This window comes from Drosophila innubila (assembly GCF_004354385.1).
Source record: "Drosophila innubila isolate TH190305 chromosome 3R unlocalized genomic scaffold, UK_Dinn_1.0 2_E_3R, whole genome shotgun sequence".
Classification (NCBI taxonomy): Eukaryota; Metazoa; Arthropoda; class Insecta; order Diptera; family Drosophilidae; genus Drosophila; species Drosophila innubila.
Window position 1 is genome coordinate 361836 of NW_022995380.1, and position 25790 is coordinate 387625.

Below are 25790 nucleotides of genomic sequence, written 5' to 3' on the forward strand. Positions count from 1 at the left end.
TTGTAACTTTTTATTGAAGAATATGAAGTAATATATTTACTTTCTTAGATTGCAACTGTGATTCTGAGTAATGAATGAATAAGAATGAAATCCTAAGAACTTTGTTCAGGATAATAAATTGTTAAGCCGTTATAGCTCTGTCATGTTGTTCAGGAAATAGCCATGTTTTATAAGACGTGTTATGCCTTTAAGAAGCAGAGTAAAACTTGTATTCATATACTCGAACATGTTTCAAAACAAGTTGCAACCGCAAGAAAGTTTGATTTTACCTGTTCTATAATGTTGATTGTAATTCAAAAAATTTTAAATTGATTATTTTATAAATCGTGAAGCCATTTCCTAGTTTATGTTTCCTTTTATTGAATCTCTTTATTTCCTTTACAAAAAATGGTCGACTAATTAGCTAACTTGTAATATGACACAAAAATATAAACTCTTTCGATCATTTTACACTTATATTGGGGAAGCTATAGAAGACCTTGAAACCATGATTGATTTTCATATCTAAATTAAAATTGATTATAATTAATTATGGCATAACTTTCGTTGATTTCGCAGATGAATTTTAATCAGAAAATTTGACATTCTTATGCGTAGTTTTAAATTAATTAATAAACGAATATTTAATCAGTCCTAGGTTAATTATTTTGCAGCAACATTTGTATAGTATTTTTGTTTATTTTTAATCCTAGTTGAGCTCCGTCTGCCCAACTATCACCGTCTAAAATGCTTTTCGAATGGAATTTAGTTACTCATATTTGGAATGTGGTAATACAATATGGTCTAAGCTGTTCCTATTGCATAGATGTGTGTGTATTTTTGATAACATTGCTAGAACTGAATAAAAAGGGAAGCAGTCCAAACAGAATCAGAAATAATACTGGAAATGAAAACAAACGCAAACGTAGATAAGAAAAAACCTTTTGCGTATGAAAGCCCCGATAAGATTGAACCGAAACAATTTCGAGCAATCAATTAATAGACGGTGTCGTCGGAGAGCCAACTGATAACTGATAACTAATATCTGATACCGCTCCACAGCCCATTGCCATTGGCAGTTAGTTCAAATCTGATTCGCGGCGTGTCGAGAGTGCAAGTTTTCGCCAGAGCAGCGCAGTTGGTGAATATCTCGTATAAGGTAAAAGATTGCTCATCATTCCGTGTACGTGTAGTATTAGCAGCTATACAAGAAAGCCTATCTCGTTTGATATAAGAAATAAATCAAGATCAGCTAGATAACGCCGCGACTATACTCAGAGCATGCAACTATAAATAGATCTCATTCTATCACATATGTATTTCAGTGATAATAACAATGATTATGATGTCATGTCATCAAATGGAATCTATGAAAAAGAATCAAATAAATAACTCACCTGCAATCACGGACTAAAAATTTGCTGATTGACCTTTAATTGGTGGCTTATGTAACTCGCCTTTAAAAGTGATTGCTTCATTTGCCAAGAATTTCCTACCAAAAGCGATAGTGGGAAAACGGTTTCGGCATTGACAGTGTAGTAAGGTGCAAAAACAAAGGCAGGCGCTAAATTGCGCTTATCTAATCAGCAATACACACACACACACACCAATCACACAGGTGTATTGAACAAGCTTTACTCTTTTATATTATTGTGTATATACATTATGAGTATGTACTTATGCATCACATCTTCATATGCATACTTACTTCTATGTTGCCGATACATTTTTGTAAATTGAAAATACTTTCAATTATAATTCGAACGCGTAAAGTTAAACGCTCTAAGTTTAGTCAGTTTTAATAATACTTTGATCACATTATCATGGTCAAGCCAAGTTACAGGACTCTCAAATACTTTCGACCCGTTTTGGTTACACGTAGGTGAATATTTTCTCTTCGTTCGCCTACCGATTTTAACAAAATTTGAGCAGGATATATAAGAGCTACTAATATGTACACTGTGTCAGATTGGTTAGGATATATTTACAAAAAACAATAAAGTTTTTCGTACTAACACTTAATTTTCCACCGATCATTCTGCCATAACAGCTTTATGATAAAGTGTTCCGATCCAAAAATTAAACTAAATTTTTCTGCGTACGGTATTCAGGAACCATCATACACAGTTTGAATTCTCCAGCTCCTAAAATTTCAAAGAACTTTGCGTTTAAGCAATCGGACGGACGGACAGGGATGTTTCGACTCGCCTGTTGATACTGATCAAGAATACATAGAATCTATATATGTATGTAGAAGCATATATGTGTTCTACCACACATTCTTCTGTTTGTTACATATATTCAGCAAAACATATTATACACTTAATTGCCCATTTTAATGGGCACAGGGTATAAAAAGTGTATAAATCACAGAACTATTCGATTTATTTAATATGGAATAGAAGTAGATCTATTGAGAGTACACTTTTATTTTGAAAGTTCAACTTACAGGAGCTCTCACACTTCCCTCACATACTAAAACACTTCAAATGGATTTATCTTTTATTGGGAAGGAGATAAAAATAAAATTTATACGCAGATTTATCAATTAATTAGAAAATAAGCTGGTAGCCATGGCATTGCGGTCACGCTATAAATTTTAAAATTGAAAAGAAACTTATAAGATTTTTGCGTTACTCAATTTATCAATATTAATTTATTAATTGTTCCCATGAATTTTAAAACTACCTGCGATCACATAGCTTACTATAAAAACTCAAAACAATAGTTTAAATTATTAAATGTAAGTGTATGTACTATGTAACTCAAAACTATTGGATTCATTTAATGTGAAGAAGAAGTAGAAGCATGCAAAATTTTGAAATGGCATTGCGATCTTGTACTAAAATAAGATCCAACTTCATATATGGATAAAGAGTATCTCACAGTCTTTGTCTTAGTATTGATATTCCCCATATACATATAGTAGAAGCAGAAAGTTCTGTATGGCGCTATCAAGTAGATTATAGATTATATGATTATGATTTTATTTTAATTTGCTTTGCATAGAAATACTTACGCGTTTTCTACATATTTATCTACATTATTTGTTCCTTTCTTGTAGTAGTATGCTCCGAAACGGGTTTGAGAATGGAGCTCATTCCAGTGATAACGATGATAATAAGCCGACATATGCATTGGATCACTTGGCCACCTTTAAATTGAAAAATGAGGTGGAATCAAAACAGCCAAAGGAGAAAATGAAATTGCTCATTGAGCTTGATAAGACGGGTGGCATTTGGCCACATAAGATGTATATGTGCTTCAATGGCCAATGGCTTGTCATGCTTGATAAGGACATGAAGGAAATTGAGAACTTTCCCGGCAGTCTGATAACGGAGCCAACGGCCTTTATCAGTGATGATCCATTGGAGACATATAATAATATCTTGATATTCACTGTGCCAGGCATCTCCTTGGGCAATACCGAAATGCATATCTTCCAGGTAATGTTCAACAAGTTCTTATCATTGTTGGAAAATTCACATTTACCCTTTAGGTGACGGATGTAAATTCGGTGCATTTGGTTGAGGATCTGCGACAGCTGAGCAGCGGCTCCCCAGTGACAGTGGACCGCAATCAAACTCCCATTCGTCTGCCCAAGCCGGAGCGTCCTGGCAATCATCAGGCCAAGGATCAATTTGGTATTGCGGCGGCTGTTGCCGAGATTGCCGCCGAGAAGAATGCCCAGGATCGCGAGCAATCCGATCGAGATGTGCAGGTGCTCAATCATTGCTTGTATGTATACTTTTTTTTAAACTTTGGTATCATTTTTAGAGTGATCTTTAACTCACATCTGTCCATGATTTATCTGAAATTTAGCGAGGATATTGAACGCTTTATTGCAAGATTACACTATGCATCGGAGGCTCTACATGAGCTGCAGTCCCGTAAGAACCAACATAATCCTCATGGAGAAGGTCTGCTAGTGCTTCGATCACGTCCGCCCATCGAGAGCGAGTTCTATGACATTCTGGCCAAGATAAAACTGGCCCTCAATTATGCGGTGAAACTGCAGAACCATTTCAATAAGGGTGTTAACCCCATTCACAATGTGTTCGTCTCCCTGCAGTCGATTGTGAATGTCTGCAACGATATATACGAGGGTGCCCATTTGCCCGAGAGTGTTGTGAATCCGCTGCTGCGTAGGGAAACCGTTGGATTTCTGAATGGAACACTCGACTCCAATGAGAGAGACCTTTGGCAAAGTCTTGGCCCCAATTGGACCGTGCCAAAAGATCAGTTTAAAGATCATGTTGGGTCATACCATCCCATCTTTTACGACGATTGGTCACCCGACTGGATTGTCGACGAGGAGGTGCCGTATTTAGCGCCTGCTCTCAAGAAGACCCCAACACCCTTATCTACACCGATACCGTTGAGTCCAGCTGGCAACAGCACCTGGCTGAATCGCCTACAGAGCCGCAATGTGAATATCGCCGAGGTGGTCTTTAACAAACAGGCCACCAATGATAAAGAACTGAACGTGACAAAGGGCGAATACTTGGAGGTAAGCTTACATCATCAATATTGTGATCTATGATCATTGCAATATTTACAATCACAAATCCAGATAATTGACGACTCCCGAAACTGGTGGAAGGCCCGAAACTCTTATGGCAACATTGGCTATGTACCGCATACCGTGCTGATTCCCTACAATTTTGATCCTGCCGCGAATCGCAAGGCTCGTGACACGGATTCCTTGGCTTCGGTATCTATGGAGAACGGCGATGCAAACGAGCCCAACAATCCGGTTTATCGCAACACGATGGCAATGTATGTACCGCCCGCAGACCGAGAGTCCCAACAGCCCGTAGGTGCGGCCAAGAATATGCCCCGCTCCTACTCAATGCCCAATGTGCCCATACCGCCTCCGATGCCGCCAAGTGAGAACCAAACACCAACCGATACTCCAAGTGGCACCCTGAAACGCAACATGGCTGCGGCTGGAGCACTTGCAGGTGAGTGTGTATTTCAATTGAGTGTATGGTCATATATTGAGATCTATATTTCATGTGGACTTAGCAATGCGTGCTCGCAATGACTGCGACGCCGATGATCTATCTGATGCCTTTCTGATGCAGGGCGATGTGAACGATGAGCTGCGAGTCATGCTGCAGCAGAGGCAGAAACGCAAGGACCTTGAAATCCTAAAGACTCCGGAGATATACATTAACCAAAACTCAAAGCCCAGGGAGGTGGAGGAATGGCTGCGCGGCAAGGGTTTCTCCGATAACATTATCAAGCGTCTGCACACGCTCAGCGGAGAGGAAATCTTTGCCCTCTCGCCACACACCATCGAGAGCTACTTTGGCCAGCGGGAGAGTCGCCGACTCATTTCACAGATTGTGCTGCAGAAGAACTTCTGTGAGGTAAGAGTACCTGACTGTTCTCAGCCGATAAGCATATATCTAATCCAATTATATTGCAGTACAAAACCATCCGTTCGTCTGAGCTGTCAGCGAAACTGGCTAAGGCCAGGCAAAAGGCCGATCAATCAAACGGTGATCCGAATGAGGTTTTCTAAGCCATATTCTACATATTCCAATTCACCTAATTTGTATTGGGCTTAAGCATTGATTTGAATATTTTTGCATCTATTACATATCCTTGTAATCCATGTAATGCAACACAATTCTATAAGTTTTGCCATTTACCTATTTATATTGTTTTCTTCATTTATTTCTTAAATATTTCTGTATATGTGTAAATAAACATTTTAAAAAAAATACATAAAAGGCCACCAAAGTCGTAAATCTCCAAAATCTTAAAGAAGATTCGGCGCAAACCATAAATCATTCAAAAGTTTTTTGATGTATTAATTATAAATTGTCACTAAAAGTATGCATTGGTCCTTAACATGTTTTGCTTTTAACTCAAACCTGTTGCATATTTTGCGGCGCGTCCAAGAGAGACTTTAGTTTTTGATTACTTTTACTTTACTTTTTGAATTAAAGGATCGCAAAGTAGCAGTTGGCTTAGTAGCAATATTCAGTGCTCCTTGGACGACCTATGGACTAGGTTGTATCTCACTGTGTGATAAGTCAGTTTAGCAGTACACTGATTAGATTTTGTTTGAAAACCATTTTTGCTTCTATAATTTTTAAATTAATCAAAAATCTTATTTCTATAAAAATGTTTGTCTTTATTTATATGAACAGCTGTGATCTTTAAAATTTTATCAGATCGAGTTATATACCGATCGAAAGGTAGAGTCTTGACTAACAAAATGTCATACTGTCTTTCGGTTGGCATTAGGCACATTACGCAAAATGGTCGCGATTCCTTACACCCAAAAAATGACTTTATTGCAAAACATTTTTTTATAAGAGTAATTCAAACACTAAATTTAATATCGTTCGTCACAAAACTGAATATCAGAAATTTTGAGGTATAAAAGACTCTCGTCGCTTGACTTTTTTTTTGTTGCAAGTTTATAATTAATATAATTTGCAAAATAAATTTTTTACGAATTTATGAAGTTAGGAAATATACAAAATTAGAATTGCCTGTTTGAGTACTCAACACGTTTATAAGTTTGTTTTCGACAAATAAACTTAAATTTATAATTAGATAACATAACCTAGATAATATCGAGCCATATTTGCGAAAATTTCCGAATTTTTATTTTATACAATTTTTTTCGCCGTTTATGTTTTTTTTGCAAATAGCGCTCGATATAATAATTATTAATTAATATTATATTTTTTTAGTAATTATAATTTATAATTATAAATTATAATCAGTATGGTATTACCAAGGAATTTGATATAAACATAATTCCATTGCATACTTTACGGGATATCCAAATAAATTCAAAAGGTATTTTAATTGCATACTTTCAGGCACTCATTTTACGTAGTTGTAAGACTTGCTCGATTACCCTTGAACTCGCTATCGCCAATGGGAATAAATGATCCATTCAATACATTTAATTTAATTATTTAACGACAAATGAGATTATATTAATAGTGATATTAGAGTTAAAAATACATAAAGTAAATACTGGACTACTGAGTTGTTTAACCCTTAGTTTAGCGACGGCTGCTGTGGGAGCTTCACACAGTTAAAATAGTAATCTTCTTGACTTGAACTATGGTATTATATTCGATTGTCAGCTTGGACAGGCAATGGTCTTTACTCGCCTTAATGTTGGTCACATTAGTTTGCCTCGACGGATCGTCCATTGTCCAGGCTGCCTCCGATATTGCCGATAAGGGTCTTATCTCGTTTCAGTCGAAATGCAACTGCTCGTTGTCCATGTCCTGCTCCTGCTGCCAGAGTGCTGTGGTGAACGCAATGAACTTAACCAAATCGGGTAAATTACAGCCACAATACAGATTTTGGCCAACTAATTAATGCGGTTTTGTTTATTTAAGTCTGTGTCACATTCAAAATAAATCTACTCAAGGCCTCGGTGGATGTCAGTGTTTCCTTGGATGGCAATTCGGTGAGCAAGTTCACCCTCGACACCAAAACTCCGCCCAGTTTCTGCCTGCCGGTGATATCGGACATTACGCCTCTGGCATTGTGTCTCAAGATGACCACCAAAATGTCGGGCTTGACGAACCTGAACATCTGTCCGAGTTTCTATAGCAGTTTTGACGCCAACCAGATCCTGGCCTATGACTTTAAATGCATTAAACTTGGCATGGATGGCTTTAGTATTGTCTAGGATTGGAATGAGGTTGGGAAACTGAAAATCAAATAGAAATTGAATAAACGCAAATGCAGTTGCTTCGTTTGAATTTTTTTTATTTTCGCTTCTCGTTAGACATATGTATTGTTGTAGGTAGTTGCAGCAAAGCCAAAGAGAGTTAAAGCGCAGGTTGTTTAGTGACAGCTCTATATACAAGTAGTGCAGTTCTTAGCTTAAGCCTACAGCAACTTTATAGTCATTATAATTATTGTTAGCGTTAGGTTAAGAATTGAAGTTATACATACATGTCAGTATGTTGTAAACTGAGAGAGAGAGTTCTGATTGAATTTTGTTGATTTATTTTAATCATAAAACAGAATATATTTAAAACGAAATGATATACATCTGTAGGTAATATGAACCCATCATGCCTAAAACAAAAAAACCCCAAAGTAGCCCTAAACAGTAGCAAAAGGGCAAACAGAAAAACAATTTACAATAAACTTACAACTGAAGATCACACAAAGGACTGCTAAACTTAAAGGCTATACGTCTTAGGACTATGTTAAGTAAGTAGCATATGTATGTATGCGTAATTAAATAGATAGATTATCCCTAATCGATACTCGATATTCGATCGCTTATCGTTAATGTTAACTTTCTAGGGATGGTGCATGCCACACTTCGAGTTACCAAAACAACAGTCGTGATCCGATTAACTTCCAACGCTCTTGCCAGCTTTCAGCTCCAGTTTGAGGTTCACATCCAGCTCTAGTTCCAGCTCCTAATGCTCAAATGCTGCCCAACGTTGACGTCGTCTCTGGCGCCGGCGTCGTCGGCGGCGGCACATCGCTCACAATCGCCTTGCACATGACCATCCTGACTCCGGCGAGGAAGTCGGTTAGGTAACATCATGTGGGTCGTGGTGGTGCCGCCGCCTTTCGAGCTACGCACATCAATGCGGCGGGCGGTGGTGGTGGCGGTGCACTGCGCATCCTTGCCACCGGCTTCATATCCAACTTGAGTTGCTGTTGCTGTTGCTGCTTTGGCTGCGTCGTGATTACCTTTGGTATGGTGCCCAGACGCTTTGCCTTGGCCTGCATTACAAGATCCGCTTCGGCGCCGCCTTCGGAGCTGACCGAATCATAAGACGAGGGTGTCGGCGAATGCCTGCGATTGCCCTGCTCATCCAGTTCACCATCCTCATCGTCCTCCTCGTCATCCTGCTCCTCGATCATCGTGCGAAACTCCTGTATCGAGTCATTTAGTGCCCACAATTGTGACAGCAATGAGAGATCCAATTGACGCAAGCCGAACTACAAAAACAAAAATGAAAAAAACCAAAAAAAATATATCAGATACATTAAATTAGTCCAGATATAATTAATATGCAACATGTATATATTCTTGACGTGCCCACCAACGCGCTCCATTGCCCCATGCAACTTTCAAAACTCAAGGCGAGCAAAGAGCCCCAACACACTGACAAACTGACTGACTTCAGACGCTTTTGATGTTGTATTTGTTGTTGTTGTTGTAATGCTATACATTGCATTGACTGACAGCGCCACACAGCAACTAAAGCTAACAGACATCGAGACGGACACGGAGACGGAGACTGCCTACAGGGGCACACCCACAAATCCATAGAAAGGTTTGACGTTCGACTGTTATAGACATACTATAGAATCCGGAGTTGGCACGGAGAACTACGACTTGCTCATCAAGTTTGACTTCCTTACAAAAAAAATGCAATACTTTCGAAAAGAAAAACAAAATTTTGGAATAGAAACAACAAAATAGTTTATCTTTTATTTTAATTTATAGGACTATATCTATTAATTTTTAAACCATTTATATAAAAAATGCTTTGAACTCCTCGATTTTCTAAAATTATAAACTGTTATGACATAGAATCCGAATTTGGTACAGAGAACATCGACTTACTCATCAAGTTTGTCTTCTATACAAAAAATTTAATAATTCCGAAACGATTACCCAAATTTCGGAATAAAAGCCGCAAAATAGTATCTCCAATCTTAAATTCTATAGATTTTAATTTTCAACACTAATTTCTAGTTTTTTTAAAAAAAAATAAGATGGAATATATAAATATATATATATATTTTTATTTCTTATTTATCCATTTTTTATTTTTAATATATCAAAAATGTCGAATTGCTTTTTATTTTTAATTAAAGCTCCAAGGGTTAATTCCAATTGCGCTTTGACTCCAAAAACATTTTAGTATAAAATAAAAAAAAAACATTTTTAAATTCAATTTCAATTTCTTTTATTGGATTGCTATATTTATTTATATTTTAATCTCTTTGTTTATGGGCATCATTTAGTTTCACTATTTTCAAAAATTAAAAATAAGGAGATATTTTATTTTGTCGAAACAGTTACTTGACTAAATGTATATTCATTTAAGAAATGCTGGTACTTAATCAAGTATATCTTCACGACCTTATCAAAGTATAGATGATATTAATTGACATCACATTATTTTCTCTAGATTACAAGTAGTTATTTCAGTTTGCCTTTTATCACAAATGGAAAGAGTATTTCCGCATACTGCTCGTAAATATAATAAGCAATCTATATTTGGTTTAGCATTTTCCATTCTTTTTGCATTTCGCCGTTGCATATTTATGCCATGACAGCGTTCATCAATCTGCCGGCTGCTATCATGGCCTGACATTTAACAGTTCAGCGGCCCGTCAAGATGACGTGACGCATGGTGGGGAGGGGAGAGTGATTTGAGACAGGGTTTTAACCTAGCTTGTCTCCTGGCCACATACATAGAGCGTACGTCGTGCATTTGCAAACCGCATTTATGGCATTAAGTAACTTGACAAGAGTTCGCGGCGCTTTTGATAGCGCCAGACTGTTGGCGTTAACCCAAACAGCAGCTCAGTCTTGTGGCTCCAGCTGCAGTTCGGAGCATGAACGATCCATCTAAGTATAGCCACAGATACGGGGTACATATGCATATTGCATATTGCATATTGCCTTGGCCTGCATTTCGTGGGCTTGAGCTTGAAGTTGAGTTTGAGTTTGAGTCGAGCTGACAACAAGATGCTTGTGGTCAAAATGAAAGTTCCCCGGTCGCTGTCGAGTCGGAAGGAAAAATCTCATTTGTCAATTAATATCGCCGCATAATATCTTGTGTGTAAAAAGAAAAGCAGCACAACTTTCTGCATCGCTGCCACATAGCGGCATTAAGCAAATCCGCTCAAAACCTGCAAGCACTCGCCCCCAACCCACCGATTGCCCGGCACACCACACCACACCACACCACACCACACCACACCACCCCATCCCAACCCACCGACCCGACCCAATCCGCCCCGCCTACTCACACAATCTTAGCTTGGGCTGGCGAACACGGACATTCGCCATCTCACTGGCAATCTGATATCCATGAACTGTAGCTGCCGCAGCTGCCAACTGGCCAACTGTTTTGCCAGTCACACAGCATCCTGACACACTCAAGACTGCTTCCAACCACCCCACGCATTAGCCTTGAAGCTGTCTATCTATAAATAATATTCCAAATTGATAATTATCATTATCTACATATATTGTAAGTGCACATCAATGCAATAAGTCTATTCTATTTGTTGTCTATCTATAAATAATTTTTTATCTATTGATTATTCGTTTTCTAAATTCAATAATTATTCAAAATAAATACCCTAAAGAAATGTTCGATTTAAATGTAAAATAACAACATACATTTACAATTTTTGTTGTATTGAACTTTATACATTTAAAACAAACCAATTTATGTACATTCTAATTTAGTCTAATATTAAAACAGTGCAAATATTAAAATAAATTCATGTTCATAGGTTAAATTTAAAAAACAAAAATTAAATAATAAGTTTATATAAAATTATGACCAAAGCTTTAGCCTCGAAGCTGTCTATTTATAAATAATATTTCAAATTGATAATTATTATTATCTACATTTATTGTAAGTGCACATCAATGCAATAAGTCTATTCTATTTGTTGTCTATCTATAAATAACTTTTTATCTATTGATTATTCATTTTCTAAATTCAATAATTATTCAAAATAAATACCCTAAAAAAACATTCGATTTAAATGTATAATAACATAAATTTGATATTTTTGTTGTATTTAACTATATATATTTAAAAAAAAAACCAATTCATGTACATTCTAATTTTGTCTAATATTAAAACAGTGCAAATATTAAAATAAAATCATTTTCATAGGTTAAATTAAAAAAACAAAAATTAAATAATAAGTTTATATAAAATTATGACCAAAGCGTTAGCATTGAAGCTGTCTATCTATAAATAATATTCCAAATTGATAATTATCATTATCTACGTATATTGTAAGTGCACATCAATGCAATAAGTCTATTCTATTTGTTGTCTATCTATAAATAACTTTTTATCTATTGATTATTCATTTTCTAAATTTTAATAATTATTCAAAATAAATACCCTAAAAAACGTTTCGATTTAAATGTAAAATAGCAACATACATTTAATATTTTTGTTGTATTTAACTATATATATTTAAAACAAACCAATTTATGTACATTCTAATTTAGTCTAATATTAAAACAGTGCAAATATTAAAATAAAATCATTTTCATAGGTTAAATTAAAAAAACAAAAATTAAATAATAAGTTTATATAAAATTATGACCAAAGCGTTAGCATTGAAGCTGTCTATCTATAAATAATATTCCAAATTGATAATTATCATTATCTACGTATATTGTAAGTGCACATCAATGCAATAAGTCTATTCTATTTGTTGTTTATCTATAAATAACTTTTTATCTATTGACTATTAATTTTCTAAATTTTAATAATTATTCAAAAGAAATACCCTAAAAAAATATTCGATTTAAATGTATAACAACATACATTTAATATTTTTGTTGTGTTTAACTATATATATTTAAAACAAACCAATCTATGTACATTCTAATTTAGTCTAATATTAAAGCAGTGCAATTATTAAAATAAATTCATTTTGATAGGTTAAATTCTCTAAAAAGTAAGGTATGTTTTTATTTGATAATTTAAAAAAATAAGGAAAATCAAAAAAAAATTTAAAAAATTAAATAATAAGTTTAAATAAAATTTAAAAAAGCTTCAACCATTAAACTGAACCTTTTTTTGAAGGTTTGCAGACTAGTTTTTATATAAAGAGTATAAAAATAACTCAATTTATCTATTCATTTATTGTGTATCGATTAATAATTTCAATTATACTACAATTTAAGTGCACATCAATGTACTTGTATTAAGCATGTCCAATTTGGTTAGCCTAATTTGCATATTTTACCGGGTCAGGCAGTTGTATTAGCACAATTACAATTGGCAAACACACTTACTCGCAGCTCATGTATGTTAATTAACGCTTAATTGGCATTAGGAACAGAGCCGACAAGTGGAGCAGGTTTAGCGATTGCCACCCACGTTTGAAACATCCTCCATTGAAACTGGCACTGGCACAGTTTACACGCCCACAAGATACGGGGAATACGTTTAGAGGCTGATAGATATTTCCGCATTACTTGGCCACCTACGTGCCCTCAGACAGGCAACACCAATCGAAGGTAAATCCCCAGCGAGTATCTAATCAAATGTGGCGGAAAACGTGTAACACAAAGTTGAAAAGAAATATTGGAAAAGTCGCAGACAACGCCTCGAAAGAGCACATTTCGAGACTGTTAAATCTGTTTGCGGAAGACAAACAGTCGCCGGCTTAACTTGTGTTCGTTGAAACGAAGTTCTGTGGCTTCGCAGCGTTATGATGAAATATTGCAAAATCACAACCGCAATAAGAACATTAAAAGCACGCTCAAGGTACTGTTATGGCATGGTACGAGATCTGATATAGTTATGCCTAGCTTCACAGCATGAACTTTGTGACCACCTGGCGTATGCGTAATACTTCATCTTGCATCATTTTGTCAGATGAGTTAGTTGTAAGCTGCTACTCGTTCAATGTCAGCCATGCATCTTTTTTCTCTGTTTTGTAATTAACAAAACACTCAACTGGTTTGCTTATTAGTTTACTAATTAGGCGTCATCTTTGTCCGACATTGAAAAACGGTGACGGGGGCAATGCAGCAAAATAAGTTTAGTTGAATAATTCAGATTTAAAAATGCATTCAGCTACAGTTTATAATGTATTTCTGTAGATTTAGTATTGTGTGGTGTTTGTTAAAATAAACGCTTACTCTTCCCTATTTGTAATTTTTTCTATTTTACGAAATGTGTAAAGTCTTAAAAACGATATTAAAATTTGTTCATTCAGTAATTTTTCGTGGGCCACCCTGTAGATTACAATTTTATTGCACATCTAATTTTGTTTGTTAACATATTCACTAACTCTTCCCTCTTTGTATTCTAAGGAACTATAGTTTTAAAATAATGTTTCCTTTTTTACTGTTAATAATTCATTATTGCGGATCTAATAATATAGTATGTAATATTTATTAAAATAAACGTTTACTGTTCCCTCTTACGCTTACTTCTATCTAACTTAAGTTTAATAATTTGTTTATTTTACGAGTTCTGCGAAGTCTTAGGAATGAATTCAAAGTTGAATAAATCTCTTTAGCTTATATATTAATTTTTTGAAAATAAACGCTTACTTAACCCTTGTCGAATTGATAAGAACTTTAATTTTACAATAATTATTAGATTTTACGAGTTATGTAATGTCTAAAGAATAATTTACAGTTCAAGAAGCTTGTTGAAACCTTTTGAGGATGTGTCACAGTTATTTATATACAAAAGTGTAGTGCTTAAAAGTAAGCACCATGAACTTTACAGATGAAAAGACATAAGTATTAGATCGTAAATTGCAAGTCATTTGCCTAAGAGGCGGAGACAACTGAGCATCTCAACGTTGACTGTGCCACAAAAATCGCATTAATGAGTTTTTAAAGCGAATGTTCTTGAGGTTTTTGTGCAAACGAAAGGCAGGTGGCACGCGGCAGAAAGATGTAGGGTCTGTGTTGATTACTCGATGCAATCAGTGGCAACTGCCATGAGTGTAATTAAGCCCAACATGCGAGTATGGCGACATTAGCCTCTAAAGAACAACTTTCGCTCGAGTGTCGTAAAATGCAATCGATAATGTTGAAAATTTAATTAGTCCCAAGCGCTTAGAAATGCTGAAAACAACACAACACTACGAGCATTATACTTATATTGTTATGAACATTAGTTTTCTAGTATGTAATAAACGCGACAATGCGACGAGAGAAACCCTTAAAGTACGTGTATCTCATGGATGCATAGACAACGGCAATAAACCAGTGACAACACGGCACATGCGGCCAAGTTGTTGCAAGCATGCATTATGCATGTCTGTATGGTAGCATCTATCTTTAGCCAGCAAAAGACAGCGAGAAAGAAAAAGAGAGAGAGAGAGAGATGACAGAGAATACTAAGGGGATGGGATGCCTTGGGGCGTCGCACAGTGGTCGTTTTGGCAATATAAGCTCGAAAAAATAACTTGGTCAAAAAATCACAAATTTTTATTCTAAAAACTTAAATTAAATTGTATATGTTCCGCAACTTATTTTACCTTGATCAATGTAAAAAAAAAAAACATTCTGATTCGAATTTTTTCTTGCTGTTTAATCTCACAGATTATTTGTTCGATAAAACTAAATAAGTATGAATAAGGACATCAATTAGTGACTCATGCTATAATTTATAGGTCGTTATGTATTTGTAACATTAGGAATTAATGCATATTAAAATAACTAAATAAATTAAGTATGTCAAAAACGTGCTAGAAAATAGCATACACAAAAATTATCATTATTATTCATAATGGAAAATTTAACGAGACAAACCAAAGATCCACAAAATTCCAACTAAGTTTTATGTCTTTGTTAATTAATGCGCTCATTAAAAAGCATCTCATTTTACATACTAAGTGATTCCAAAATATATAACTTCATGCTTGCAAATATCAAATAATACATATTTGTTTATTGATATAATATCGATGCATTACAACATAAGGTGAGTAGTTAAAATCTATGGAAGCTTAAAGCGCTTTCAGCTGATTAAATACTAAGACAAAAGTCGCTAAACGGTTGTGAGATCCATTAGTTATAAAAGCAAACTAAACTGACAAAAACAAACCACTGTGCATTGTCGGCTGCACTTCAAACATTTGTGCGTTGTTGCAACGTGAACTTTTGTGACCGCTGAGAATGCGCTGCAAATGCGGAAGCGCCTCCCCAGAGATAAGCTGGCCAAATGTTGCAGCCATTGTCACAGTTCTAGTCACAACAACATTCACTTCAACAGCTGTTGTTGTTGTTGCTGTTGTTGTACTTGCCTTAACTTAATTTGGCCAACTTTGTTGCTGTTGCTTTTGTCGATTTTGAAGCAGCAAACAACTTTTTGGCATTTGCATTGCAAGCTGCCGACAAGACAAAACAGTCACGCCTTTCAACTTTAGCGCCAACTGCACAGATACAAAGATACACAGATACACAGATACTCAGCTGTAGATACAGATACCATGTAACACATACACAGTCGCTGGCGACATTTTGACGTGCCCAGAACATTGTCAACTCTGGAATTTTTTGCACTTGGCGCCCTCCCTATTATAGGAGTGAGTATATATTTAGACACGTTGCATATTTATTGCTACTCACTCGTTTGCTTTTGACGCCACTCATTGGCCATTCATTCCAAGCCAAGTTACACGAAACGAAACCAACGCAATCCACTTGACTCCAACAACTACAGCTACACCAACAACTCGGCACGTACGTTCCGATAAAATGTCAACGATACGAGTACTAGTACTTCTATACACATCCCTATAGACCGTTCATCTAACGGACTCATAAAGTGGCAAAGGTATTTGCCTTTAAGCTGCCAATAGTAGACGATGCAATGGTATGTTCAAAGTCAACCAAATCCGATCGAATCCGATCGACTCGAATGGAATCCGTTTGAGCCATAGACAATTCACTTTATATGCAAAGCGTCCCTTTGTGAGGCGCCGCTTAGACGCAATGTATCGTCATAACTATCTATAATATATCGATACTTTTATTATCTCGTATCACATTTCTTTCTTTTTGAGTCTGCTGCTTTCAAAATTGTTGCCTAGTGGCATTAAAACACACATATTCCCCAATGCAAGCATCTCCAACGAGTTTCAAATCTACACGCAGCTGCCACAAAACAACAACAACAACAGCAACAACTACAGCTACAACATAAAAGTTGCCTGGCCAAACAGTAGCCAAAAACTGCTACAGAGCCATAAATAAAAAAGTCTATACAACTTTATGGTTGCTGTTTACTTTTTGTCTGCACTGCAAAATTACGCAACATTTCTGTGTCTGATTCCGCACTGATTGATAAGCCAAACAAACAAACAAAAAGACAGAGAGAGAGAGAGATACAAAGAAACAAACATATATGTAAGTATTCCCGAAAACGAACCGAAACAATTTCTAGAGTCAACACTGCAGTTTTAGGTGCTGTTTTTAGGGGCTGCAGCAGCGGCCTCAGCTCAACACACAGCTCATTAAAATATCTGTCTGCTCAAGGTGTTGATAGTTTTTCCAGCAGTAAACAGATTTTAAATGAGTGCGAACATCTCGAGACTATGGAATATGCCCATATAAAGACTATTAAATGTTGTTGTGATAAACATATAGTAGAAAAAAACTTATAGTAAAACACAATGCATATAGTATGTCACAAAAATGTTGAGTATAAATAGATTTGTTTAAATTATATTCTCTGTTGACGAGTCAAACTTATAAAATTGAAAACGTATGATTGACCAGGAATAAAGATAATTACATTTTAATATAATTAAATATAAAAAATCTCTGTTTGCAGTCGTCACATTAGTAAGATACAAAAGTATCTTAGAAATACAAAGGGTTGAAAAAATTTATTTGTACGAAACACATAAAAAACTGTAGAAAAATATTGATAAGATACACAAGTAAATGTAAGATACAGATTTAAATGAAAGATACAGAGATATCTGTAAGATACAAAAGTATCTTGAGGCAACCTAAAATTCCAGAAAAGTATCTGTGAGATGATGAAGTCTTTAGCACAAGTACATAATACTGAAGATAGTTATCTGTAAAAATAAGGTATCTTAAGTATATATCTATCTTCTGTGTCGACAAACCGAAGTTAATTGGATAACGATTTTTGTTAGGATAAATTAACCACACATTGACCATGAATAACAGAGTTTCAAAACTACAAATATTATGAGGGAAACATATTAAAATGTAATCTAAGAAAGCAAAGGAAGAAGAGCCGTATTTTATACCCAATGCGTTAAATTAACTCATATACTTTCCGGCAATTAAAATAGCTATTTGACAACAGAAAAAAGTGAAAGACCAACCAATTGGTGTGTTGTCTAATATCTGAACAGATTTGTCACTACAAATATGTGATTTATCTAATGGATTGCTTAGTGTTGCACTTACATTTGGCGTTGCAGTTGCGTTTGGGGCAGCAGTAAATTTCCATTGCAAAATATTGGCAAACTGATTTAGCTTTTAGTTGCTCCCCACTCGCTGAACTGGCCGAAAGCCCAGGGCGAATGAAGTGCTGTGCTGTGGGTATGTTAATCTATAGACTCGTGTATGTAAGCCCCCATCGTGTAAGTTGTAGTTGTAGTTTTAGCTGTTGTTGTTGTTGTTGATGTAGTGTTGTACGGTTGTTGCATGCCCCCATTTGGCATTTGCCATTTTCTAATTGCACAAATGCGCCCCAGAAGCGCAAGCGCGACCCAAACTAACAACTTCAGCAAAATCACAAGACAATTGCATCTTAGTTGAAGAGCTGGAGCTGAAGTTGAAGTTGGAGGAGGTTTTTGCCGGGGCAGATTGCAAAGATTAAGGAGGCATCCACTGCGTCGCATGTGAGCGCTAATTTTTGTAATTTGTGTGCAACTGTCAACGCAAGCCAAGCCACGGGCTGAAGCTGGAGTTGGAGCTGAAGTTGGAGCTGAAGTTGGAGCTGAAGTTGGAGCTGGAGCTGGACTCGAACTTTCACTTGGCACTTGGCAGGTAATGGCGGATTGGATGCAGGCTCCTGCTCCAATGAGAGTCTGTTTTGACTCTGTTTTGATTGCAAGCTCAGCGAATGTTTATTTGTTTGTTTATTGGTCTGGGCAACATTTAATTTCAGTCGATTGAAAACGTAATCCCCCACCTTCTCCTTCTCCTTCTCCTTCTCCCACTCCTAGTCGAGTCCGTGGTGCATTGTGTCCACTTTGCATGTCATGGAGCTGTTTTGGATTGTGCATTGCATTTGTCAGCTTCCCATGTGCTATAAATTTTTATTAATTTTTTATGTCAGTTTTACGTGCCGAGACACGCTTTCATCTCGATCCGCTATAAAAATGCAATTCAACATCCTTTTGTAAATGTATACATATATAATTATTTATATATTATATTTATTTATATTTAATGTGTTTGGCCGGTGACACACTCCGTTAACGCGGCTTGTTGCACCCACAACACAATTTGCATATTATAACCATAATATATATTATAAGCTCATTGCGCCATGACGTTAGTTTCAATATGTTTTAGCCCCAACGGAACTTGGCTTCAGTGACTCGCCCATAATTAGCCACGGCGCGGTGTCCGTGTCCGTGTCAAGTGGAGTTGCCCCAAAAGAGTGGCCCCTATTGTTGGTATCCCTCACTCGACTCTATATGCTTTTCAATTAGCCAACTGAACCTTCGCTCTACGACTTCTGTTACCAAAATAAATGTGTATCGCAAGGTTTTAGCATTAAACACAACTTAAAGCCAAAGGCCAATATTAAAACTGTATAGAATCGACGGCTGGCATTGCTGGCATTTAGCCAAATAAACAACAACAAAAAAAATCAAATCAAATAATGGGCAGAAAGCATTGATAAATCCGACAGCACAATAAAGTAACATTTAAAGAAATAACTGCTCGAATATAACCGTTGCAAATCGCAGCAGGTTGCCGGCTTATTGCTTACACTGCGCTACACAAAACGTGAATTATAAGAATACCATAAAAAGCAAGGTTATCAAACATTGGCGTAGTCGTAAGCAAAAAGCTGTAAAAAAAAAAAATGGGAACAAAAGAGAGAAAACAAATAAAATCAATTAAACATGAATTAAATTTAAAAAAGATCAAGACTTGATGGAAAACTCTCAATGATAGTTTTAATACAATTAAATTTATTTATTATTATACTTTTCATATCTCTTATAAGTCGAATTAAAATATTTTAGCAATCCCTATTTCAATTATACAATCATTAGATATTCTTGGTTTTATACGAGTATAAGACTCTTAACTGCTCTTAACTCTTCTCGCCAACTATCTATGGTGCTCTCGAAAGTTATTGTAGCGTTTCGAATGATGGCAAATAAAATGAAAATGATGTTTAAATTGTTTATTTGTTTTTTTTTTCTATGTAAAGTAGAAAACAAAAGACAAAGAAGACAGAAACAAATTTAAAAGTGAATTTCACACTCAGCTGCACAAGAAGTTGGCTAAGTTGCGATACATTAGTCAGACATTACGATTACGAGTATAACCAAAACAAGAAAAAGATATTCTCTTCGAAACGCCGAAATTCAGATACACTTGCAGAGCTCAGTATTCAATTTTCGACCGATTATTTCGATGGCAGTTATATGATCATTTTAGTGCGATTTAAACCAAAATATGGTCAGGATAAATAAGATAACACAAGCAAATAAGATGTCCATACTAAAGGCTGAATTTCTAAATATATAATATAATGATTCGATATGGCCGGTTCCGAAATAAGTACTGACTGCAGGACCTGTACCAAGTTTCATAAAGAAAACTAAGAGACTTTTCTATATTGTCGTGCTGATCAACAATACATATAGGACATCTTAAATGCTCTACACATTTCATGTGCAGGGGAATAAAAGCGACACCAAATTGTTGAGGCCCTGATGTCGAATATAAGCCAAGAAATCAGCAATCAGTTTGCAACCTGTTTCCTGGACAACATTTTTGGTTGTTGTCACAATTATCGTTGCCTCCAACACTCAACACCCAACACACAAAATTCGGAGACTTGTCGCACAATTATTAACAAACTTATTGAGCGTAAAATGATATAATAACAACAATGCAGTGACAATTTATAGTTGCACATTTCTCAAGCAATTTAAACAAGACTTTCGCTTTCAGATGTTGCTTTTTTATTATTTTTGCCTTTATTTGTTGCTGTCAAGAGCTTCCTGTGTGAAAGGGCAGGAATGCCACATGCGAATTCTACACACACACACACACACGCACACACGCACACATATCGAGTGTGTTTTCTTCTGTAGGCTAATTTTGTACAGCGCTGAAAGAACTTCCCCCTTTGGCTGGCTGGCAATTCCTCATTCTGCAAAGGGCATTTACATTAATACGCTTTATTTATAGACCAGAACTTCTATAGCTTATTTTTGCAGGTGCCTGGCAGCCAGACAGGCCGATACGCGACCGGGCGCCCGCATTGATCATTAGCGGGTTCCATGACAGCCGCAACACCAACCGAATGCCACAGAGGCAACAACAACAGTAACAACACAACTGAGTCAATCCCATTGCATCCACCCGCTGTGGAAAGCTTGAATTCAGACTCTGTGCCAATGTCAGTGTCCAAATCATATCGTTATTAATTATGCATGCCACAACGGCGGCAGCTGCCTCCAAAAAGTTGCCACAAAATGGATCTGGACACTGGCCTGTTTGTTGACTTTGTGTGTGATATAATCGCAGCCGGACTTGAACCGAGACTGACATTGGTTCCATTCGCTGATTTTTGCATGATGCATGCCACACACAACACACAGACACACACACACACACACACACACACACACACACACAGCTGAGGGTTAACTCAGTTAAAGGTGGCGTTGACCCCAGCACAGAAGAAGAATCGTTGTGAGTAACGCTGCCGGAAAGTAAATTTTGAAAGAAAGGTGTACAACAAGTACAGGTAAATGACGACATCGTTGAAAAAAGACGCGAACCGTAGAAAGAGAGAGAGGGAAAAAAATGGGCAAAGAACGAATCAGCGGAAGCCGGAGAAACAACAACGGAAGCGGCAAAAGAACAAAATATTAAATGAAAATGTAAACTTGTATAAACTCTTTAACAACTTATCGAGAAAATTCTAAAATATGTAAAAAATACCATATCACTAATTGCTATGAAAAAAACAATACAACAACAAAGTAGGAAATAATTAAGAAATTACTATAAGAAAAATATCATTACAGTAATACACAGAAAGAAATTCCAGATAAAAATTCTGGATTTTATCATGTAATATTTAATAATTTATCTATGATATTATTGTTAAATTAAGACAATATAGAAATAACCAACATTAAAAGAGTCAAAGAAGGTTTAGATATTTGATCTAATTAAAAAATCTTGGGTTAAGAAAATCCGGGGTAACCCTATTCTAATGGACTTTTGTAGCATCTAAGATTAATTAATAAAATATTCAATTTAAGTGATAAATTAAATACAAATATAAGTAACTATTATATATCCTGGTGCTTCAAGAGACCGATCAAATAAACTGCCATTACATTTATACACCAATATAACTATTATACGTGTATACTTCTTTTGCTCGTCCTATTTCGGAATACGGATCCTGTCTGTGGTTTTCACAATATTCGGAATACCAAAACAAAAATGAGTCTGTGCAAAAGAAGTTTATATATTGGATTTAACTGAGTTTTTGGTACTGGATTGCACTCTTACTCCAGTACACTTTCAGGAATTAACATCCCCTGCTGAAACATTCTTAGCTGGGTGTAATGTTCATAGTTAAATTAATTTTTTGTTTCTTCTATACTTAGGATACGTGCACACTATAGCTGAAAATAGAGCTGCAAACTGATTTTTCATCTGAGTAAAAAAAACAAACACAGACACGCCTTACTCGTAAATTTATCTTACTTGCTCTTAAATTATGATCTACTAAGAATTTAAAAAGTCTATTTAGCTTCAAACTTAAAAATTATATATAATTTAATTAAATTGTCAATTTAAATCTAATTTTCAATTTTAATATAAATTTTAAATATTTCTTTTGCCGTTTTCTCTAAATTGAAGTTGAATAAATAAGTAAATTAAGGTTTAAGATTTATTAAGAAACAAGCAACAAGCGAGCAACAATTAATTTATTTAATTTAAATCAAATCATTTTTTCTTTTTAAAAACGATTAAGAAAATCCGTTTACAGAATTCTTTATCATTAAAGAGGGAAAGCTTGAATAACTTTAATTCAACTCATAAATTTTAAATATGCCTGTCTACGATTGAAGCTATAAAAACAAATTAGCGATGCATTCAAATGAATATTTTACATGGTGGTGGAATGATAGTCATACTCGCAATTGGCAACTGGGATTCGCTTGTGCTAAATCTGCAAAGAAACTTATGAGATGCAGAAAGAATACGAGTATGTGGCCTAGGGAAAATCTTAAGAAAAATGCAAGAAAATAAGTAAGAGAAAGAACGTCCAAGAGCCAGCAACAGCTAATGCGTTCAAGGCCGTTTTATGAAAGCCATAAAAAGTCATTTCATGCCTTGATGCATTTCTTCTTCTCATAAACTGGCCCTGGGTTTGGTCTGTTCGTTAGCTGCTTGGCTAATGTGGCAGCTGCTGCTTTTTTGTTCATAAATTTTATTTGCAGCCATAAGCCAGAGCAGGTAGCAAAAAAAAAAAATATATAAAATGCCCCAAAGACGCACCACAGTGCACTGCCACAAAGCCAACTTACTTATAAATTAGTTGGCTCAATTCGCCGACTCTGGCTTAATGGCTGCGCATGCGCTGATTAGTTTTACTCCTGATTTTCACCCATTGTTGCCAGCTGGATGGCTGTTAGAGTTTTTATGTATTACACCAATGTTTATTACTTAATCTACACCGGTGCACACATTAAGCGACAACAAAGGCCCAACACCAGCGACAACAGCAACAACAGCAACAATTGGATGCAATTTTGCTTGGTAATTGTGGAGGCAAGAAAGTTTACTCATGACAGGGTGCTCATTAATACGGAATGCACGAGGTTCTTCAAAGGTCCCAGCCTCTGCCAACTACACCCATCAAAACTGGTCAGAAATGTCTAAAGGCCAAGGCGAAAGTTTGACAGCTTCGCAGTTGGGCCTAGAAATCAATCAGAGCTAAGAAGAAAACTGAAAAATATATAATGAAAATCATCACATCATCACTATTCGATCCATCGAGCATCTAGTTAAACATCTCCATCAATTTGCATGCTAAGCTGCTCTCACTTTTTTCACAAGTTACTAAACTTCTCAACTGATTTGTGCCCACTTGTTTTTTGGATCATAGCATATTTTGGTAAAATAGCCTGACTTGAGAACTTCCGGCTAATCTCATAATCAAAATAGTTACTGGTATACAATATAGTGTCATTTATCATTTTGGCCAATTGGCATAGCCTAAAGCTTGCATAATTATTTGTCTTTGGCATTTTTGAAAGCTGATCTAATATTATTAACGGCCTGAATAACCTTCAACAAATGTTTACTTTCGGTTTTCATAATTGAACTAGGTGAATGAAAACGACATAAGTAATAAAATAACAAACGACATATTGCAAATAATAAAAATAATAATAATAATGTGAAAAAACTATAAATAAATACGAGTACGGGTATTCCTACGAAGGGTATCAATTTCTTTGCACTTTGCCGTTGCCGTTGCCGCCTGCTGAACAATTGAACAATTGAAAGCCAAAGCGGCCAACTAACATAATTGCAGCACATATTACACACAAACACATACACGTACACACACATAGAGTTGTGTGTGTGCGATACACACCCACCAACAGTTCACAGCTTGAATCGTTAATCATTCAACCGCAACATTTGCAAAAACAAAGGGAAACTAACCCAAGCCCAAATCCCGCAGCCCCCAATCGAGACCCGGCGACAGGCGGCCCGTAATTGTAAACGAGTAAATTTAAATGTTAATCCATTTAAAGGCAGGCTATACGACATGTTTTATGCTCTTTTACTATCAAAAATACATCATGATTATTAATCATGCATAGCTTAATAATATAATAATAATATTAATAAGAAGAAAGTACATTTTGACCAATAATAATGCAACAGTCAAGGTGCTTTTAATGATATATACCCAGCATATACAAGCATTTTTTAAGCCGTTCAAATTAGTCAAGAAAATTAAATTGAAAATGTAAAGTAGATGAATATTGAATGCTAAAATGAAGGTTGCAACCGGTTCAGAATCGAACCTCGCAGAACGGTTGGGGCTCTTAAGCAGCCCGACCCGGATCATGAACCAAACCCTTGAAATTATTTACCCCAAAAAACCGAACTTGAACCGTACCACTTTCTTAAGTTTGGTTCGAAAATAAAATAATTACATAAATTTAATTTTCTAATTTACTGAACTATTTGAGACTTCGGATAAAAAAAACCATATTTAAATCCACAAATTAATAAAGACTATAATCAAAATTCCATTTTATTTTTAAATAAAACATTTAAGCTATAAAAATATTTTTTGTACTAAATTTAACAAGGGCTTGAACATAAACCTTGAGTTCAAGGGGTATATAAACCAGTTCGCGAACCGAGCCTAAGCCCTGCTCTATGGCCCGAACCGAACCTTTATAGTGTTAATTGCAATTTTTGCGGATTTGTTTGTGAAAAGGAAATTTCGCTAATCATAAAGCAGAAAAATACTTATTGCTCGTAAAATTTATAATTAACGTCGATTGCTGTTTATGTAGTATTCAGACGTCGCAAGCAAGGCCTTAAACTAATTATTAGTTTATCATAAATATCTTGTTTATTATCAGAGAGCTGCTTTAAAATTCTCTTGTTATTAGTTTTTTTTTCGATGTGCGTGTACAAAATTCTAAAAGAAACAAAATTGGTAGTTCTAGCTCATATTATATTTTCTGAGATCAAGGTTGCAATATAGACCTAATAGGCCTGTTACCCTTTGGATGCTGCGGTAAAGACCCGCTCTTGTATTACATGCATCGTTACAAGTGAATAGCACTTCTGTACATTATAGGGT

At 35.7% G+C, this 25790-nt stretch overlaps 3 protein-coding genes across 6 annotated transcripts in view; 2 read left to right on the forward strand and 1 right to left on the reverse strand.

The window, feature by feature from the left end:
- The first annotated feature begins 994 nt into the window (after positions 1 to 994).
- LOC117791597 (epidermal growth factor receptor kinase substrate 8) lies at positions 995 to 5701 on the forward strand. Of its 2 annotated transcripts, none has more exons than XM_034631386.1 (7): positions 995 to 1138; positions 3044 to 3425; positions 3479 to 3717; positions 3802 to 4489; positions 4553 to 4943; positions 5008 to 5354; positions 5414 to 5701. In XM_034631386.1, the coding sequence occupies exons 2-7, from the start codon at positions 3048 to 3050 to the stop codon at positions 5507 to 5509; spliced, it is 2139 nt and encodes a 712-aa protein (XP_034487277.1). In that variant the 5' UTR covers positions 995 to 1138; positions 3044 to 3047; the 3' UTR covers positions 5510 to 5701. The 2 variants fall into 2 exon arrangements, with proteins under 2 accessions (XP_034487277.1, XP_034487278.1); XM_034631387.1 differs by having other exon boundaries at positions 1002 to 1138; positions 3047 to 3425.
- Positions 5702 to 7102: 1401 nt separating this feature from the next.
- Positions 7103 to 7730, forward strand: LOC117792212. Its single transcript, XM_034632257.1, has 2 exons — positions 7103 to 7300; positions 7362 to 7730. Exons 1-2 carry the CDS (start codon positions 7132 to 7134, stop codon positions 7655 to 7657), a joined length of 465 nt encoding a protein of 154 aa, XP_034488148.1. The 5' UTR covers positions 7103 to 7131; the 3' UTR covers positions 7658 to 7730.
- The window catches only part of LOC117792209 (bromodomain and WD repeat-containing DDB_G0285837), a 47979-nt gene continuing 29908 nt past the window's right edge, over positions 7720 to 25790 (reverse strand). For all 3 annotated transcript variants that reach the window (XM_034632252.1, XM_034632251.1, XM_034632253.1), the window contains exon 5: positions 7720 to 8937. In XM_034632252.1, the coding sequence (XP_034488143.1) occupies positions 8533 to 8937 (405 nt within the window). In that variant the 3' untranslated portion in view covers positions 7720 to 8532. The remainder of the gene's footprint in view (positions 8938 to 25790) is intronic.

Coding starts and splice junctions, on each gene's coding strand:
- LOC117792212 (XM_034632257.1), top strand. CDS start 7,132: ATGTTGGTCACATTAGTTTGCCTCGACGGATCGTCCATTGTCCAGGCT. Junction 7,301..7,361: donor AATGAACTTAACCAAATCGG/GTAAATTACAGC, acceptor TGTTTATTTAAG/TCTGTGTCACATTCAAAATA.
- LOC117791597 (XM_034631386.1), top strand. CDS start 3,048: ATGCTCCGAAACGGGTTTGAGAATGGAGCTCATTCCAGTGATAACGAT. Junction 3,718..3,801: donor CAGGTGCTCAATCATTGCTT/GTATGTATACTT, acceptor TCTGAAATTTAG/CGAGGATATTGAACGCTTTA. Junction 4,944..5,007: donor TGCGGCTGGAGCACTTGCAG/GTGAGTGTGTAT, acceptor ATGTGGACTTAG/CAATGCGTGCTCGCAATGAC.